Source organism: Agelaius phoeniceus, chromosome 9, assembly GCF_051311805.1.
Source record: "Agelaius phoeniceus isolate bAgePho1 chromosome 9, bAgePho1.hap1, whole genome shotgun sequence".
NCBI lineage: Eukaryota > Metazoa > Chordata > Aves > Passeriformes > Icteridae > Agelaius > Agelaius phoeniceus.
This window is the reverse complement of record NC_135273.1, coordinates 14,155,632-14,174,335: the sequence shown is the minus strand read 5'-3', so window position 1 is coordinate 14,174,335 and position 18,704 is coordinate 14,155,632. Positions and strand designations below refer to the sequence as shown.

The 18,704-nt window shown below is 60.6% G+C and overlaps 1 protein-coding gene across 2 annotated transcripts; it reads left to right on the top strand.

The window, feature by feature from the left end:
• Window positions 1-5,111: 5,111 nt before the first annotated feature.
• On the top strand, window positions 5,112-18,562 carry CRTAC1 (cartilage acidic protein 1). 2 transcript variants are annotated; one of them, XM_054637242.2, is made up of 16 exons: window positions 5,112-5,266; window positions 8,957-9,153; window positions 10,354-10,550; window positions 11,462-11,592; window positions 12,207-12,363; window positions 12,967-13,101; window positions 13,366-13,511; window positions 13,679-13,815; window positions 14,469-14,551; window positions 15,048-15,148; window positions 15,233-15,401; window positions 15,890-16,035; window positions 16,168-16,210; window positions 16,654-16,797; window positions 17,897-18,022; window positions 18,342-18,562. In XM_054637242.2, the coding sequence occupies exons 1-16, from the start codon at window positions 5,222-5,224 to the stop codon at window positions 18,467-18,469; spliced, it is 2,085 nt and encodes a 694-aa protein (XP_054493217.1). In that variant the 5' UTR covers window positions 5,112-5,221; the 3' UTR covers window positions 18,470-18,562. The 2 variants fall into 2 exon arrangements, with proteins under 2 accessions (XP_054493217.1, XP_077039116.1); XM_077183001.1 differs by lacking the exons at window positions 17,897-18,022; window positions 18,342-18,562 and adding an exon at window positions 17,038-17,662.
• The last annotated feature ends 142 nt before the right edge of the window (window positions 18,563-18,704 follow it).

The window sequence follows — 18,704 nt, the reverse complement described above, 5'->3', positions numbered from 1 at the left end:
GAGCTAATGGTTCCTTGCTCCATCACAGCACCAGCCAGGTCCTTCCTCTGTCTTCCTGTCCCCTCTCCTGGCATGGGACAGGGCAGTCCCCAGGTTGGGCACTGCTACTGGTGCATCTCCACACCAGACATGGCTCTGGGATCCCAGTGGGACAAGTCCAGCTCATCCCATAGGGCCACGTCCTGCAGGGGGTGGTGGAAGGCTCTCGCTCCCCCACCCTGTGTCCCAGCAGGTAGGAGGGAAAGCAGGGACAGGGACTGCGAGGCAGGAGGCAAGCACAGGCGGATCCGGTTACAGGCAGCACGGGGCAGAGAGATAGGCAGAGAACAGCAATGCAGCAAAAAGGGCTTTTAGTGATAATAAATAATTAACATTTCTAATGATGTCCCGGCGACAGGAAGAGTCCAAGCGGGGACCCGGGGGCACTGTGCACGGTGACAGGAGAGGCTGGGGACCGTGCGGGGTCCAGGGAGGCTGTGCAGAGACAGGGGCTGGGCTGTGAGAGAGCTGCAGGGCTGGGGGTCCCAGGGCAGGGGCTGGGCACCCCTGGGTGAGCAGTGCCTGGGATCCAGCATTCACACCCTGCTGCTGCCAAGGATGTGGGAAACCTGGGAGGAAGAGGACTGGATTAAACTGGAAGGAGACTAGATTAAACAAATTTGGGGGTTAACCTGACTTTGGTGATGGTAATTCCTTCCCAGGGTTTGCCGTGCCCAGCGAGCACCTGAGAGGGACTCCTGCTGGCAGCAGGAGGGGACTGGGGAAGGGTGCTGGGGGAAAAAGCTCACAGGGAGCCGCTGGGATGGGTGACAGGCGCCAGGTCACTGCCAGCCGCAGCACAAAGAGACCCCATGCTGAAAGGTGTCCAGCAGACACGGGAGCAGTGTGATCTGGGGTGCAGAGAGAGAGGAGGTCTGTGGGCAAGACAGGAGATCAGACACTGTGGGACAATGGCAGGGAGGGGACAGCATGGAGAAGAGGGATCAAGTAAGGAGCCATCTGAACATGGGAGTCCATCACTGTGAGCCACCACACAATGGGCACGCAGACATGGGAGAGGTAAAGCAATCCTAGGAGGAACCAGGAAGGCATTTCTGGCAGGACTGGGCACTTGCTTTCATGCCTGCCTGGGCCCCAAGGGACCTGCCTGTGCTGGAATCAGCCTGGAAGAGGAGCAGAGGTATTGTGGGGCTGCCAGGGAGGCAGAGCCCAGGAGACCTGTGAAGGGAGGACAGCGACTCGTGCCCAGCACAGCGCAGGCTGTGGGGAAACGGAGTGCTCACTATAAATACATCAGCAGGGTAAACGCCAGGGAGGAGGAGAGCTATTTCAGCTAAAAGACAACATTAGCACAGGAACAACTGGGGATAAATTATCCATGAATACATTTACAGTGGAAATTAGACCCTCGGAGCAGGGATGTCCCAGCACAGCCCCTCCAGAGAAAAAAGCAGTGCCAGGCGAGAGCCAGATTGGCTGGGCAGCCGAGGAATCCGCAGCGTGTTGTGGTGGCAGTGTGAGCCCTCTCCTTGTGTCAAAAAGCAGCAGGGGTATATGATGGGATGTTTGCACATCACTGCATGCACGTGTGAGTGCAGGTGTGTGTGTGCATGGTCTGCACGCACATTTGGGTGGCACACTGAGTGCTCACACAGGCAGAGGGGATGGCTGCTCACAGACTGTTGTGTGTGTGCATGTAAGTGCTTGCGAGTGTGCTGGCAGTGTGTGTGTGTGTGTGTGTGTGTGTGTGTGTGTGTGCTGTGCACCCACCAGGCTGTGTGCAGGTGTCTGGCCCTCATAATGCTCTAGAAAGGGGAATGATGGCTCCAGTGAAGTATCCTGGAGGTTTGTGCCTTCAGTCAGCATTCCTGTGCTCACCTGCACCCTGTTTGTATTGAACCTCTGAAATTTGCTGGAGGACATTTGCTGGATGAGTGCTCTATGAATCCAGCTGATCCTGGGTGGATTCCTGTCTCTGATCTTAGGTGGATTCCTATCCTGCTCCCAGAGCAGTACTATCCCTGCAAGAGCCACAGGGGTCATCTGGCACTGCCACCACACAGGCTTACTCTGCTTGGCAGTGCCCTGTGCCACCCCTCTGCCCACTGCAATGCAAGCACGGGGCAGACTGCTTCCCACCTTCCTGCTGCCTTCTCCCCAGGGAGAGCCTGGGGTGGCAGATGAGCAACCAGGCAGAGGGTCACCAAGCATCAGGGCTGCTGGTTTTAAGACAGTTCCCATTCCCTGGGAGCTGGGTTGGCATGGATGGGGCCCCAGGAGCAAGGGCCAGGGGAAACGGGGACATATTAGTCCTGGGGATGGGAAAGGGAGGCCCCAGATGTACAAAGAGGTGGCTGGTACTCATGCTGGCCCCAGCTCAGCAGAAGAGCCTTCCCCCTCCTTCACACAGCCCTCAGTGGAGCGCAGCATCTCCCTTCCCCCCGCAGCGTGTCTGGCTGCTGCTCACTCTAATTTCCTGTGCATTGTCCCCATCACCGTGCCACCATTCCCTGCACATCCCACCCCCTCTGTGCACCACACTGCCAGGCTCCCTGTGCCCCAACGCCTGCGCCCTACCTCACTGCTCTGCAAACGTCCCTGCCACTGTTCTCATGCATCCCAGCTCCTTCCACTGATGCTCTGTGCTTCCCTCTGCAGCCTCTTGCAGAGAGCTCTGTCACACCCCAAGGTGCCTGCCCCATTATGTCCCCAGTGTGGTTGCATCCAGAGGGGTGGGATGGAGACATCTAGGCCAGCACAGGGCCCAGGGACTGGTGCAAGGATGTTTCTTATGGCCGTGGCTGTTGTTTGCACCAAGGCATCTGCTGGCTGCAAAGAAATATCCTGGCAAGGTGGCAGCATCCATGGGAAGGGCACTGCTCCAAAAGCAGCTATTGAGGAACACCCTGCAGCCCCAGGAGTGGAAAACCACCCCACTGGGTGCCAGCAGCAGTGCCTGGGGGCTGCAGCATGCAAGGTGCTCTCGGCTCATGTGTCCTGCTGGCACTCAGCACGCGTGTGCTACGGGGAGCTGTGGGGTGAGCACACCCCAGGGACACGGCGTGTGCACCTGCGGGGCCGCACATGTGCGTGCATGGCACCACGTGCCCAGCCATGCCCTGTGCCATGCACACACCGATGCACACACACGGCTGCACGGCTGCACAGCTGCATGGCTGCATGTGCGCTGCGCTGGCACACCGGCAGCCCTGCCTGTGTGTGCATGTGCTCGTGGCCAGCGCCAAGCCCCACTGTGCTGCCATGCTGGGTTTAGAACCCCAGGGAGCTGCTGTGCCCGGTGCCATTCACGGTCCTGGCATGCTCGAGCTGGCTGCCTGCTGGCATGTGTGTTTGCTGTACCTGCCAGTCACGGGGAGGGCAGTGGGAGCCAGCTTTGCAGTTTGTACAAATAATTACCCGGGTGTTACCAAAGCTGGGATGAGCGAGCAGCTCGGCAGCAGGAGTGCTCACCCTGAGCGCACACGCACTCATGCAAGGTTGCAGCCGGGCGTGGGGCTGTGGACACTGGCGGGCAGAGCACACCCACAGCACTGGGGTGCACGGGGGCACACAAGCACGGCATTGCACATGTATGGTGCTCACACTGACATCCCAGTCTGGTGGGTTTGCTTGGCATTATGGCTCAGCATGGCAAATGCAGAGAGCTGGTGTGGTTCCTGCCCCATGGCAGTGCCCTGTAGCAGGCTCCCTGTGCCTGGTTGCCAACATTCTGTCTGTGAGGACCCTGCAGCAGGCAGCCACGCAGCAAGCCTGGTGCTCAGCCAGGCACCCTGCAAGAGGGAGTCGTCAGCAATGAAATAAAGGGATATTTGATGGCTGTATGGAAGCACCTTTGTGGGAAACAATCACTGTGACTGGAGAGCTCTCAAATCTAGCAGGGAGAGAAGAACGAGGAGCAACAGGCAGAAGCTGTAGCCAGACATGTTCAATGAGAAATAAGAGCTTTACCAGAGGAGGTGATTAGCCACTTGAAGCAGCCAGAGTGGCATGAGTTCCTGCTGTCTTCCAACATGTCTCTGCTGCTGTCTCTCATAGTGCCCACAGCCCCAGACTCTGTGCTGGGGCACCTGTGAATGTGCCACACTAGGGTGACCTGGCAGCCATGTGCCCTGTCAGTGCTGTCCCAGTCCCTGCCACAGCCACTTTGTGCTTCCAGAGACACACAGAGAGCTCTGTGCCCAGCCCCTCAGGAAAACAGGTTGGCAAAGGCAGGCTTGCATAAATGCCATCCTGCCTGGGGCATCCACTGGCTACAAGATCTTGGGCAAGTCAGTGCCTTGCGTGACCTAAGATGGGGCCTTTCTTAGAGTTCAGGCTGGCTGCCATGGCACAGCCACTCCTGGGGCCCCTGCAGAGAGAGATGGTGATGTGCAGGGTGATGACACAGGCAGGTGCTGACCCCTCGGGGTGTGGCTGAGCGCTGGATTCGTAGAACAATAGAATGGTTTGGGATGGAAGGGACCTTAAAGATCATCTAGTTCCAATCCCCCTGCCATGGACAGGGATGCTGCCTACTAGATCAGATCACCCAGGGCTCCATCCAGCCTGGCCTTGAAGGCTTCGAAGGATGGGGCACCTAAAACTTCTCTGAGCAACCTGTTCCTGTGTCTCACCATTGTCACTGTGAATAATTTCCTTCTGACATCTTATTTAGATCTCCCCTCTTTTAGTTTAAACTGTTCTCCCTTGCCCTTCCAAGAAAACAGTGTTGCACCAAGGGCGTGCCCAGCTCCGCTCTCTTTCCTCCCCCTGTGCCCGACCTCCGCCGCCCCCAGCGGGCCAGGCCCCTGGCTTTGCTCGGTTCATCACGCCAGCGGCCCTTGCAGGAGCTGGGGAGCCGTGCCCAGCCATGGCCCGACTGCTCCCCATCCAGCACCCCGGAGTGACCGCAGCGAGCCGGGACACGCTGCCCGCCGTGGCCACGCAGCTCTCTGGGCCGTGACTCCGGCATGGCGGGACGCCCCTCTCCTCCCGGTGCCCGGGGCGATGCTCCCCGTGCCCCCCCGCAGCACCGCGGGGCCGGACCTGGCTGCGGGCGGCCCCACCCCGCGCTCCCCATTGGCAGCGGCGCCCCCGCCCCGCTCGCCGCCGCCGCCGCCGCCCGTTCTTAAGGCGCCGCGCGGGCGGGCCGGGCCCGTCGGGAGCCGGGAGCGGAGCACCGGAGGCGGAGGCGCGGCGGGCGGCGAGGCGGCGGTGCGGGATGCGCTCCCGCCGCCGTGGGGGCGCCGGGCGGCCCCCCTGGCCCGTGAGTAGCCGTGTGGTTTTGCTGCTCCGCGAAGTTTCCCGGGGACTCCGGGGCGGGGAGGGGCGTCTGTCAACTCCGGCACGGTCACCGGCCCGGGGAGAAGTTGGTGGAGGGCGGAGCGGGACCGCGGGCACGTAGCCTGTCCCCGTGGCGTGGTGGGGATGCGGGGTAGTGAGCCGGGAGGGAGCGGGAAGAAGGATGGGATGGGGATGGAAGGATGCTGGGCTGGGGAGGACCGTGCTCAAGAGGCTGTACGGTGATGGGCGGTGTGTGCTGGGACTGGAGAGCGCTGGCAGGAGCAGCAGGACTGTGAGCAGCGAGGGACAGCCCCTCTTTATAGCGGCACTTGTGCTTGGTCGTGGCCGAGCCCATGGAGGAGCGGGGGGAGTGGGCAGAGGGGTCCAGCCATGTACCTGCCTGCGTGGGAAGGAGGTGGCTGTGTGCTGGTGGGCCTGAGCCCCCCAAGGAGCTGGTGTCCCTCTGGGGCGAGCTCAGAGGCTAAGGTGACTGCTCATCTCCACACTGCATTGGCTGCTGCTGGCTGAGCCCCAGCCTGCCAGGTCCAGCACTGAGGAGTCCTGCATAGGAGGGACAGGCTCGCAGCAGCGAGCAGACGTCGCAGCAGGACCCAGGCTCATGGGCTTTGGCTGGAGCAGAGGCACTGCAGGGTCTGGGCTGCTGGGCATTGAGGAGCTGTGGAGGGGCACTGCTGGTACTCTGGGCAGCCCAGCTGCTGTGGAAGAGGGGTCTGCTGGGTCTGTGGGACGTCTCCTGCCTGTCCTCTGCCCTGTCCCTGTACAGCTGTGGCAGCCTGGCAATGCTAGCAATGAGAATATGATGTTACTGGGGCACGTGCAGCATGGTGGCATGAGGTGCTGGGATGTCACATGTTGTCACTGCTTTGGGGTGCATTTGGGGTGCAGTGATGCCCTTGCTGCATGATGTCAAGAAATGTCGTGGAGCTGACTGCGGCCCACAGCGGGACGTTGCTGCAGTGGTGGAGCGTGACATCACTGGGGTGCGTGGTGAGCAGGGCAGCAATGTCACGGTGACATGCGGGGTGGGATGGCCACACAGGGACCTCACACCCCCCTTCCCCATGATGTAGACTAGGGGACATCCAGGTGTGTACAGTGAGGACATCTGGGGACAGCATCTCCCCACTTGTGGTGAGAGGTCTGGGGCCCAATCACCTGCCTGTCCCAGGGTCCCCTTGCCACCCTCCTCACTGGGCACTACCAGCCATAGCAATGCATGGGCTCAGATGAATCCTACATGCTGCATCTCTGCCCTGGGGCCAGCATGCTCCCCCTGGGCTGCCTGGCTGCACCCTGCATGGGTGCCTTGGCACCCTCCCAGTAGCTCTGCCCTGCTTGGCACCTTGGCTTCATGTCACTAGCCATACTGCAGAAACCCCCTGGGGTGACCTTGCCACCAGATGCCACAACACAAGCCCAGACGTGACTCTGCTGGAGCAAGATAGACTGAGGTCTGCCCTGAATACAGGCAGGGCCCCATGGCCTCAAACCCCAGGTGAAGCTTCATGCTGGGACTGTGGTTCTGTCAAAAGCATGCTGGGAATGATGAGGCCCTTCTGCATCTGACGTGCAGAGCCCAAGTCTGCCTCCCTTCCCCTTCCCAAAATGGCCTGGCTCTGGGCTGGACATCCCTTTCCCATGGCACCAAGCACCGGATCCACTGGGAAAAGCCTTTTGTCTCCAATCAAGAGCATTGTTTCATACTGGAAAAGCTCCATCCAGCTTGGAGGGATTTCAGCTGCAGCTGGATGAGGCAGGGGGGGCATGTGGTAGCAGTCCAGGCTCTGGGGAGTGGGAGCTGGAGTGGGCAAAGACAGAGAGCCCTGCCAATGGGCTGGGGATAGCCACCCATCGTCTGGCTGTGGCTGGGAGTGAGGCAGCACTGCTCTGCAGGGCCAGGGGCTTATGTGGCAGCCCTGCACCCATCTGTCCACAATGTCAGTGGCTCTCCCCCGTGCTCGTTTTGGTAAGCCTGGAGTGGGGCTGTGGCAAAGGCTCCCCCTACTTCACTGTCTGGCACTGCAGAGTGACACCCAGGGACTTTCCCATCCCTGAACAACCCGATGAGCCCTGTTCCCATCACCTGTGTCTTGAATGGACCCCTGCACCAGGGAAGGATCCAGGCTCCTGCCCCTCAAGAGCTGCTGCAGACAGCATGGCAGGGTAATGGACCATTACAGGAAGAGAATGGGAGCATACCTCTCCTGAGGATAGAGCTGGGGACACACACACATCTACACTGGAAACTGTGCCCAGGCTACAGATGGAGTTGGAGAGGAAAGGGGAGTAGGCTGGTGCAATGCAATACAGAGCTATGGATGTTGTGGCCAGTAGGGTTAAGGTTTACTCTGCAGCTGGAGAACAGGCCCTTCCTGCCCAGCCATGTAGGCCTGGAAGCTCGTTATGGCATGGGAACCATGGCCCCCAAGAGAGCCTTGGGACCATTCCCATCCCCAGAGGAGGCAGCAGCAGGCTGTTCTCCACTATCTGTTGGGTCTGCTCGGGTCTCAATCTTGAGCACCTTCCCCTCTCCAATCTGGGCATGTGGTACCACCCAGCTGCCACCACTTCCTGGGCTTGCTGAGTCCAACAGCGTGGGGGTCAGCTGGCAGGGGGTCATTCACTCCTGGACAGGGGGACTGTTCCTGGCTGGGGAGGGCAGTCCTGCCCAGGCACAGTCACATGCAGCATTGTCCCCTTGCAGGCCAGGTGCCCCAACCACCCCTCTGGTTTGCAAGAGTGGACCAGGCTGCTTTTTCTCCCAGCTGGAGTGGAGATATGTGGGATCATGCCCACAGCCTGGGGACACACAGCTCATCTCTGGGCTCTTCCCCTCTGGACGTGACTGCCAGGCCTGGGATGAGGGGTTGTCCTCCTAAGTGCCACCTTGCTCATCACCTGTGCTACAGCCAGGTCAGAGCCAGCTCCAAAATCTCTGCAGCCTTGCCAGCAGTGCTGGCAGAAGCTGTCCTCCGCAGTCCAGGTTAAATGAGCCTCTCGTCCCAGTCTCCTGTTCCTCCCAGCATCTTCTCATGGCTGCATCCCTGTGCAGAAGCTTTCCCTGGCCAGGCTGGAGGGACCTCACCCTGCAGAGACCCTGGGAGGAACATTTCCAGCAGGATGAGGAAACTGAGGCATGTGGGAGTAACCTGAAAAAGTATCCCTGTGTTCTCCCTGTGAACTTCCCCAGCTCTGGAAGACCAAGGGGACAGAAGACAAACTCCTTGGGCCAGTGAATGTCTTTTTCCTCTGACCCTGTCTAGGGAGCAGTGATTGACATTTTGATTTACCAGGACCTTGAAAGCCGGTGGCACCTTAGGACAGAGTGAGCTGGGCCTGAGCCTGGCTTTGTCAGCACCCCAGAGCCCTCCTGCTGCCTCTCCAGTCCCTCTAGTAGGATGGGCTGCCAAGGCTGGGCTGCTGCTCAGCCCCAGCTCACTGGAGTATGATCTTGTCCCAAGGGTGAACAGTGCCAGGACACCAGAGTGACAGTGTGACAGTGCCCAAGGGTCCAGAGACAGGCGGTGTGGTGCAGACTGGGGTGCTGTGGCAAGGGGTGAAAAAAGAGCATCTCCCATGCAAGGACAGTGGGCTGCTTGGGCATGGTGGAGCAGCGTGTCTCCTGAGCTGATGGGCTGTAGGTCTCTCCCAGGTGTCCAGGATGCTGGCACTGTGCCTGCTGTCCCTGGCCTGGCTCAGCGAGGGCTCCCAGCGCAGCGAGCCCATGTTTGCAGCCGTCACCCACCGCCTCCTCCCGCCCGACTACGACAGCAATCCCACCCAGCTCAACTACGGCGTGGCTGTCACCGACCTGGATGCTGACGGTGACTTCGAGATCGTGGTGGCAGGGTGAGTGGTGCACCCCTAATGCCTCAGTGACAGCAGGGACAGGAATTCCACTCTCCTCTGTGGTCTTGTGGCCAGCTGGGGGGGTTGTGCATACCGGTGGGTGGGTTGAGGTCTGCAGGCACCCACCAGTGAATTTGTGTGTGTGTGTGTGTGTGTGTGTGTGTGCACCCACAGAAGGTGTTGATGCCAGGCTGAGTGCCTGTGTAGGACCACATGAGTGCCCCCATTGGTCCCTTCTCTGTGGGGCGGTGGCAGCTGCCCAGCAGCCAGGGTCCACCCTGCAGTGCACAGCCAGCGTGTCCCCAGGCCGTCTCTGCTCTGCTGACAGGACTCAGCTTTCTCTGGAGATTCAGTTAATTGGCTGGAGGTTTTTTATAGTCCTTTATTGGAGTGATGGCTGGGAAGGGCCGGCAGGAGCTGGGGAAGCAGGGAGCCGTGTGCTGTGCTGCCAGTGCCCAAGTGGGGCTGGACAGAGAGCAGCTGCTGCCAGCAGGTCCAATCTTGGTCAGGAAGAGCAGAGACCATGGTGTAAGCTTCTGTGTGTGTGCTGGCACTGCTGTGAGCTGCTACTGCAGGATATCTGTGTACACACCACCATCCTCACTCCCTAAAGAGGCTTGCACACACAGGTGTGCCCACCTGGAGAGTGTGCCCACCTTTACCCTCACAGATCCCATCCAGCTAGATGGAGGCACTATGGTGGCAGGCAGTCAGTCTGGCCCTTATGCTGCTCTGAACATCACTGAGGCAGGAAAACATGGGCAGCATTGGGAACCCTGGAGGGGTCTGGGCCACCACTCCCAGCTGTGCTGAGTCAAGAAGGCAGTTGGAGTTTTGTAAGCAGTCGTGGTGGCCGTTGTATAACTTGTTTACTGGTGCGTTGGGCGGGAGTGGGCGAGGAGCCAGTGGGATGCTCCGTGCTGAGAGGATTTGCTTCGTGTGACGGTTTCCTTGCCCTGGGAAAGCTCTGCAGGCAGGGACCTGTGCCTATCCTGTACTGCTATCTGCCTGACCCCCACTGGTGCTGCCAGACATGGGATGCCTGGCAGGGTCCTTGGCCTCCATGGACCATGCAGGTCTCTGCAGTGCCCATCATGGGGAAAATCCAGTATCACACCCAGTGTCCCCCCAGGGGTGAGACAGGGGCTTTTATCCCATCCTCAGTCCTCGGGAAGCCAATACCCCTGCTTACGCTCACAGGTACAACGGCCCCAACCTGGTGCTCAAGTACGACAAGGCGCAGGGGCGGCTGGTGAACGTGGCAGAGGATGAGCGGGGCTCCCCGTACTACGCCCTGCGGGACCGGCAGGGCAACGCCATCGGCGTGACAGCCTGTGACATCGACGGCGACGGCCGCGAGGAGATCTACTTCCTCAACACCAACAATGCCTTTTCTGGTGAGCCTTGCTGGCAGCCGGGCCCCAGGCACGGGGGGAGCCCCGGCGTGGCTGCCCGTGACCTTCGGCGTGTGAGGGATGTGTGCGGGCTGGAGTTAATTTCTCACTTGAGTGGCTCCATTGATTGATGGCAGCACGGGTGGGACACTGAGCCCAGCCAGCCACCGAGTCAGCACTTCCAGCTGCCCATCGCCCTTTTTGTGGCACCCCAAGTGGGACAGAAGATTCCCTTCTGCCCCCTCGACTGTCCTGCCACAGGACTGTAAATCCCAGCTGTGCCCTGCAGCAGTTGTCCCCTTTGATCTCATGGCTCTCCTGTGCCTGCTGTACCAAGTCAAGTCCAGTGCTGTCCCTGCTCCTGGCATGCCTTTCATGGGAACAAGACTTACATACTCCAAGCTGGCACCCCAGGCCTGCCTGGTTTGGTGCTCCAGCCCAGCTCTGCCCTGTGTCCCTGACCTCCAGGCAGCAGATCTGTCTTCCCAGTGCTCCTAATTACCTGGGCTGGCAGTGGCTGCTGGCACACCTGTCCCTAAATCAGGATCTGCCATTGCTGCTGTCACAAATGGTGTAGCTCGCTGACTGTGCCTGCCACTGAATCGATTTCTTTTTTAATTTTTTTTTTTTTTTTTGCTTTCCTGAGGATGATCTACAGGGCTGTGCCTCATTGGGACATATTTTAGCTTAATGAGTTGATTCTTCTGTGTGTCTCCCCGTGGCCCTTAAGGGTCATGGGGCTCTTGCAGCAGCAGCAGCCCAGCCCTATGGCACTGTAGGGGGCTGCAGGGACAGCAGATATTTGGGGTGTTCTGGAAAAAGAGTACCTTTTCCACAACCTGCCTTGCTACAAAGCACCCTCCTCAGGAGGAGGCGGTGTGCTGGAGCCCACTGACCTGTGCCCCCTTCCCCAGGCATGGCCACCTACACAGACAAACTGTTCAAGCTCCGCAACGGGCGCTGGGAGGACATCCTGAGTGACGAGGTGAACCGGGACGTGGCCAGCCGCTTTGCAGGCCGCTCCGTTGCCTGCGTGGACCGCACGGTGAGCAAGCAGGGTTCTGTGGGTAGGGGCATCTCTGCCCCCTTCCCACTCCCAGTGCCCCTTCACTGGAGTCCTGGGGCCTGCTCCCTTTGCCCGTCCCATCCCCTGCTTGGCCAAGGGTGCTCCCCAGCCGCCCCTGGACTGTCAGAGCTAGCAACAGCCCCAGCTCTAGAGACTGTGGATGCCTGTCCACACGGTTGCCACCAGCTGATAAACGTGCCTGTCGAGGTGATTTATGTTCCTGTCACCTGCTCTTTCTTCGTCCTCCTCCTCCAGCGGTTTGTTTCCAAATGATTATCGCTAAATCAGGGTGCAGCTACTGCACGGGACAAAGGGGGCGGTGGAAACTGGGAGGACCCGGCACGCCGGGGATGCTGGGAGGGGGGATAATGTGTCCCATGCCAGCTCTGTGACCAGAGAGCTCCTGGAGGCAATGGGGCACATCCCTACTCCTGGCATGCTTTTTGCTGTGGGCTTTGCAGAGCTCTCTCTCAGCACACAGTAGCAGTGCCCGCTCCCACGGAGCAATGAGAGCATTCACAGCAGGCATCCTGTGGTCCCCGTGGAGATGAGCCGCGGGTGGGTGGGTGCTGAGGCGGTGCTGCCGGCTGCAGGGCTCCGGCAGGTACTCCATCTACATCGCCAACTATGCCAGCGGCAACGTGGGCCCCCATGCCCTGATTGAGATGGATGTGGCTGCCAGTGACCCTGCCCGCGGTGTCGTGGTGCTGGTGGACGTGGCCGCCCAGGCTGGCGTCAGCAAGTACACAGGTACACCCGGCTGCCGTGGCCCTGCGGAGGGCACGGGGCGCTGCAGGGCACGGCCAACGGGGGAACTCGCTGAGGCAGGGCAGTGCAGCCCGAGGTCCGTGCCACGCGTTGGGCTGCCTGACTGCCCCATCTAGTGGCAGCCCCACGGCCCGTGAAAGGCGCCAGGACCATGGATGCGCGCCTGGCAGGACCCGTGTGCCCAGCATCACCGGGGCTAGTCCCTCCCGAGCTCACAGCATCCATAGGGCAAGCAGCGGGGTTTGGGAACGTAGGCGTCGGGAGGAACAAGCCTGCCTGCGCCCCATGCTGCCCCACCACCGTGGGGACTGCTGCGTGCCCCAGCGGTAAATTGTCAGTAATTAGGAGTGTTGTCACCATGGCGATGGCAGTGATTAGGGTTGGGAGTGACACAAGCGGCTGCCAGGCCCAATTAGCTCCTGATGAGAGGGATTGGAGGTGGGCAAGAATGGGACACTGCGGGAGGAGTGGAGGGGACGCGTGATGGGGGGGGTTGGTTCCACCGTGTGGGCAACACTGAGGGAACGTGGGGAGCACAAACTCCCGTGGGGCAGCTGTCCCCTCACCCCGTGCTACTGTCCCCAGGCGGCCGTGGGGTGGCCGTGGGCCCCATCCTGAGTGACAGTGCCTCTGACATATTCTGCGGTAATGAGAACAGCCCAAATTTCCTCTTCCACAACCGGGGGGACGGGACGTACAGGGACGTGGCGGCTGCTGTGGGTGAGTAGGGGAAGCTGGGGGGAACACAGAGACGCTGGGGACTTCAGGGCAGGGGTGGCTCTGCCTGCACTGGATGAGGGCAGACCCAGAGCCCCACTGACCACAGTGGCTGAGATGCATCGGGGCATCCATCAGCGCAGCAGGGATGTAACCCTGCGTGTGGAGAACCTGTCTGGGGACGGGGAGCACATCCTGGGAGGTGTGCTGGGGACGAGGAGGCAGGGAGGGGTTCCCGTCTCCCCCTGTCCCCTTGCGGTTCCCCAGGGCTGGATGACCCCTACCAGCACGGACGCGGTGTGGCGCTGGCTGACTTCAACCGGGACGGCCGAGTGGACATCGTCTATGGCAACTGGAACGGGCCGCACCGCCTCTACCTGCAGAGCGGAGCTCCCGGGCGCGTCCGATTCCGGGTGAGGGCCGGGAGCCCCCGCACTGGGGCTCTGCCACCTCGGCCAGCGGGGCTGCCTTCGCTCTGAATTCCCTTTAAGCCCCACCTGACAGCGAGGGGACCCGAGGCATCAAAGCAGGACCCAGGTGTCCTGCTTCCTGTGCCTATTGTCGGGCCGTGTCCATGCAGGACATCGCCACCCCCAAGTTCTCCATGCCGTCCCCCGTCCGCACCGTCATCGCAGCCGACTTCGACAACGATCAGGAGCTGGAGGTTTTCTTCAACAACATCGCTTACCGCGGCTCCTCCGCCAACCGCCTGTTCCGGTAGGAGCCGGCGGGGCCGGGCAGCCTGCACCCTGCACCCTGCGCTGGGAGCCGAGCAGCCCGAGCAGCACAGCCAGGCTCACAGGGCTCCTCTCCAGCAGTGCCACGGCTCGGGCTCGGCTCATAAAAGGCGTCGTGACTGAGCCCTTCCTGGCATCATTACCAGCCACTGTGATCGTGCCTGCAGCAGCCCCTGGGGTCCCCAGCACCGCTGATTAGCAGCTGTGTGGAAGCTTCTTCATGGCTCCTGTTAATTGTGGGGGTCAAGTCTTATTACTTCTGTGTAGCACCTCCTTGCCTCGTGTGTAGGGTGATGGGAACTGATTGTCTACCCAATGTTTGCACCCATGGGTGGGTAGAGGGCAAGGGTTTTGTAAGGAGCCCTTTGGAGATACCTCCAGGTTCCAGAGGGATGCAACAGACGCTGTTGCTACTCTGCAGTTCAGACCCAGAAGCTCTCATGAAACTCCTGTTGCCTCTGCATGGAGTGGGGATGTGCCAACAGGCAGGGGACAGTCACATCCTCCGTCCACACCCTATAGCCACCAAGGCTGTCACCCCTACCATGATTCTTCAGGAGGGGACAGACATGTCCAGGAAGGTTCTGAGGACTGCAGGAGCTGGCATTCATACCCTGTGTGTGTCCTTGGCAGGCTCATCCGCAGAGAACACTCAGACCCCATTGTGGAAGAGCTGAATCCAGGGGATGCACTGGAGCCAGAGGGACGGGGCACAGGTAGGTCCACCTTGCTCTGGCACAGCACTGCTTGGCACCTTCTTTGCCTGAGCATGCCACATGCCTGGCTGAGTTATCTGCCTGCTCCCCACCAGCAGGCAGGAGCTCCTGTCACCCAGGATTGGCCCCATGCTTTCTCCCTCCACCCATACCCAGCCAATAGTGCCATCTCCAGTACCCCAGAGACACTCTTGATGTGCCCCTTCCTGGGTGTCCACTGCTCAAAGCCAACCTCTGCATTTGGGAAGAGGTCAGGCAACTCCCTGTGACCCACAGCGATCCAGGCACTGCCTGTCCCCTCCACTGCCCAGGGTGCCAATGCACCTGATTACAGGGTGCCAGCCACACTCCTGCACTGATGTCACCCCATCTTCCTTTCTGTCCCTGCGTGGCTGGGAGTGCTCCCATTGCCAGTGGAAGGCCACAGCAGCAGCAAGGTCTAGTGCTGGTGAACATGGGGCCAGGCCTCAGACACAGCATGATTCTGTCCTTGCAGGAGGTGCAGTGACAGATTTTGATGGCGATGGGATGCTGGACCTCATCCTATCCCATGGCGAGTCCATGGCACAGCCACTCTCCATCTTCAAGGGCACCCAGGTGAGTCAAGCAGGGACTCCTCGTGTTGTACCCATCCCTTCCATCCCTCCCAGCTCAATCTCTCTGCTCTGCCTCCCTTTGCAGGGCACCAATAACAACTGGCTGCGCGTCATCCCCCGCACGCGCTTCGGGGCGTTTGCGCGGGGGGCCAAGGTGGTGCTGTTCACGCGGCGCAGCGGGGCCCACCTGCGCATCATCGACGGCGGCTCCGGGTACCTCTGCGAGATGGAGCCCGTGGCACACTTTGGACTGGGTGAGCTAGGGGGTCAGGGGGCTGCCTCCATCCCCAGCTCCCCTGGCACTCCCCAGGGCAGGGGCCATGTGTGCTGCCCCGGTGTCCTGCTGCGCCCCTGTAATTGTCCCTGCCTGTCACCCTAGGTATGCTGGGCTCCGTGTAAGGCTGGGGGCAGGCTGCCCAGCCACTGCAGCTGTGCTGCAAGGGGCAGCTGCCCCCTTCCCCATGCCCTGCCTCCTGCTTTGCCCAGGCAGTAGGGCTTTCCCTTGCCTTTAGCTCTATCCTGCTGCAGCCAAGCCTTCAGGGGTGTCTCTGCACACTGCAAGGTCATCCCATGTACACCCCTCAGAGTACATCCGTGTGTGTGGGCTGTCAGCATGAGCACCTGGAGCTGGGCTCAGGGAGCAAGGGAGGACTTTGCCCCTCCATCCCTACCACCCCGCTGGCCTCCTTTCAGCCCCTGCCCACCCTGGAGACCCTCCCTTTGATGGGCTGCCCGCCTGCAGGGCGTGACGAAGCCAGCAGCCTGGAGGTGACTTGGCCAGATGGCCGCGTGGTGTCACGAGCTGTGGCGAGCAGTGAGACCAACTCTGTCCTGGAGATCCCCTACCCTCTGGATGTGGAGGAGCCACTCATGCCTGCCCCTCTGGAGGTGAGGGCCAGGTGTGGGTGTAGGGTGTGACACTTTGGGGACAGAAACAAGGGGCTGGGCTCTGCTGGCTCAGTGGCTGCCCAGGAGTGATTCCTCCCCATCCCAGTGGTCTCTGCTTCTTCCCAAATGCAGTGCGGGCAGGGATTCTCCCAGCACGAGAATGGACGCTGTGTAGGTGAGTGGCTGCTGGAGCACAGGTGTGCCTGTACCCAGGATGCTGTAGCATAGCCCCATGAGGGACACTCTGAGACTGGGAGGTGGCTGCCTGCCACATGGCTCTGTGCCAGGTACAGCTGCCTGCCTGGCACATGGCCTGGGAATGGGACACCTGTACAGCTCCAGAGGAGCACCATGGTGTCCCAGAGAACAGCAAGAGCAATGTGCTAGGGCAGGAGGCATGGCTGGCATGTGGCAGGCTGTCTGCTGCAGCCATGAGTGATGGGAGGGGCAGCAGAGGTGCAGCAGGGTGGCTGTGGCCATGCTGTGAGCCTCCTGGGCAGAGATATGGCTTATGCATGGCTGCCACTGGGGTGACCATCCAGTGTACCGGGGGAACTGGAGGGGCTGGCAGCCCCAAGCTCTCTGCCCAGACATCTCACACTGAGGACCCTCTTGCAGACACAAATGAGTGCACTGAGTTCCCCTTCATCTGTCCCCGGGACAAGCCTCTCTGCATCAACACCTATGGCGGGTATCGCTGTCGCAGCAACAAGCGCTGCAGCCGGGGCTTTGAGCCAAACGAGGATGGCACAGCTTGCGTGGGTGAGTGATAGCTGGGACACCCCGACCCCATGCCAGCTGGCATCAGCCCCAAAGCACCACCTTGGGATGCTGTTGCACCCCTGACAAAGGCCAGGCCGCAGCCTGCAACCTGTCGGACGGCAGCCCAGCCACCTCCACCCTGGTTCTCTGTCTGTTTGTCTATGCCTCCCACTGAGCTGCCACTGACTCCCTTTCTCTTTCTCTTTTTCTTGCTTGTTCCTTCTCTCCTTCTCTGTGCAGCTCAAGTGGCCTTTTTTGGGGGCTATCCCTCTGCTGGGAGCTGGCTGGGGCTCCCCCACAGTGCCCTCCTCCCTCAAGTCCTCGGACTCTGCCTTTGTCTCTATGCACTTTAAGCCCTGCCCATAACACGCCAGAGCAGCCTTGGTGGAAGGATGGGCTGGCCTCTGCCTGTCTCTCTTTTTCTGTCCTCGTCGAACCACCCTGGAAGTGCCGGCTGGGACATAGTGGGGTGACCTGCAGTGGGACGGGCACAGACCTGGCTGTCCTGTGCCATCTCTGGGAAAGCAGCCCTGGGGCAGCCTGGCAGTGCCCCTTCCCCCGCCCACCCCCCTGCCCCAGTGCTGTTCCTGCCATGCTGGTACCTTGCTCCGTCGCCTCGACACCGTACCATGTGCCTGCTGGTTTGGCCTGCGACTGTGTGCTTCGCCTGCCCCCTCCTCGGTGACAGGAACCACCTCCCCAGCCCTGGCAGAGGAGGCTCTTCCCAGCCCTGCAGGGGCAGGACCCTCCTGGTCTGGTTTTTAAAGTATTGACCTTACTGTTTGGAGTCTGACCCTGCTTAGTCCCAACAGTCTTCCAGCCCCTCTCCCAGAGATCCCCCAATAAACTATATCCCATCTATTAACCTGGTCTGCTGAGCTCTGCAGGGCTGGGCTGTGCTTGTGCTTCTGCCCACCCTGGGACCTGGCTGGAGAGTGGTGGTGCCCCTGGCCCAGTTCTGCACTGGACTATAGCAAAATGTGCAGCTCTGAAGGGGCTGGGGTGCCGCAAGCAGCCCTGCCTGCACCTCAACAACAGGGCTGGGCTGCTTTTCCCCCTACATGCTATAACTCCACACTCCTCTCTCTATCCCCACCAGACATCGACGAGTGTGCTCAGGGCTTGCACAACTGCAGCCAGCTGTGCATCAACAGCCCTGGGGCACACAGCTGTCTCTGCCACCCAGGCTTCCGTCCCCTCGATCCGGCTGCCAGCCGGTGCCTGGGTGAGTATCTGCAGTGCCCCCCCGCTGCTGCCTGCTGCTGCCCTGGCGGCAGAGATGATTGGGTGCCCAGTTGTGCTCACAGCCCTACTGCTGGGGGGCAGAATGGACAGACTGTGGCTGTGCAGGAGCTGGTAGAGTAAGGACATCTGCCACCCAGCAGCCTTGGCACCAAGCAGTGGCAGGATCACCTGCCTTTGTGTCCCACATTCACCCAGCCCTGGAGCTGTCCCCCTCATGCCTCCTCCATCCCTTGCGCTGCCCATGCCACACACTCCCTGTAACTTTGGCACAGCTCTGACCTTTTCTCCTTCTTTCACAGACATAGATGAGTGCCAGGCACAGCCTGGTCCCTGTGACCATATCTGCCACAACAGCTATGGCTCCTTCCACTGCCACTGTCACCATGGCTTCTCCCTGGGTGCTGGTGGACGCTGTTGGCACAATTAGCCTGCTCTGGCGCAGCCAGGTGTTCCCTGCTACCCCCCAGCACTGTGCTGGTTGCACCCAGTGCCAACAGAATAAACCCTTTCCTGCTCTGTATTCCTTGTGTGTCCCTGTCCCAGGGCCACGTGCCTGCTACCTGTCCCCCTACTCCCCTAGACTGCCCCCTCCTCTCCATCCCCTCCCTCCCCCCATGCTCACCCTTGTGGGGCTCTGTGCAACCCAGTGTGAAAAGAGATAC

Bases quoted from the DNA above. Each gene is read 5' to 3' on its own strand.
- CRTAC1 (XM_054637242.2), top strand. From the start codon at position 5,222: ATGCGCTCCCGCCGCCGTGGGGGCGCCGGGCGGCCCCCCTGGCCC. The intron at 9,154-10,353 runs GTGAGTGGTGCA...TTACGCTCACAG, and splicing joins TTCGAGATCGTGGTGGCAGG to GTACAACGGCCCCAACCTGG. The intron at 16,798-17,896 runs GTGAGTGATAGC...TATCCCCACCAG, and splicing joins GGATGGCACAGCTTGCGTGG to ACATCGACGAGTGTGCTCAG.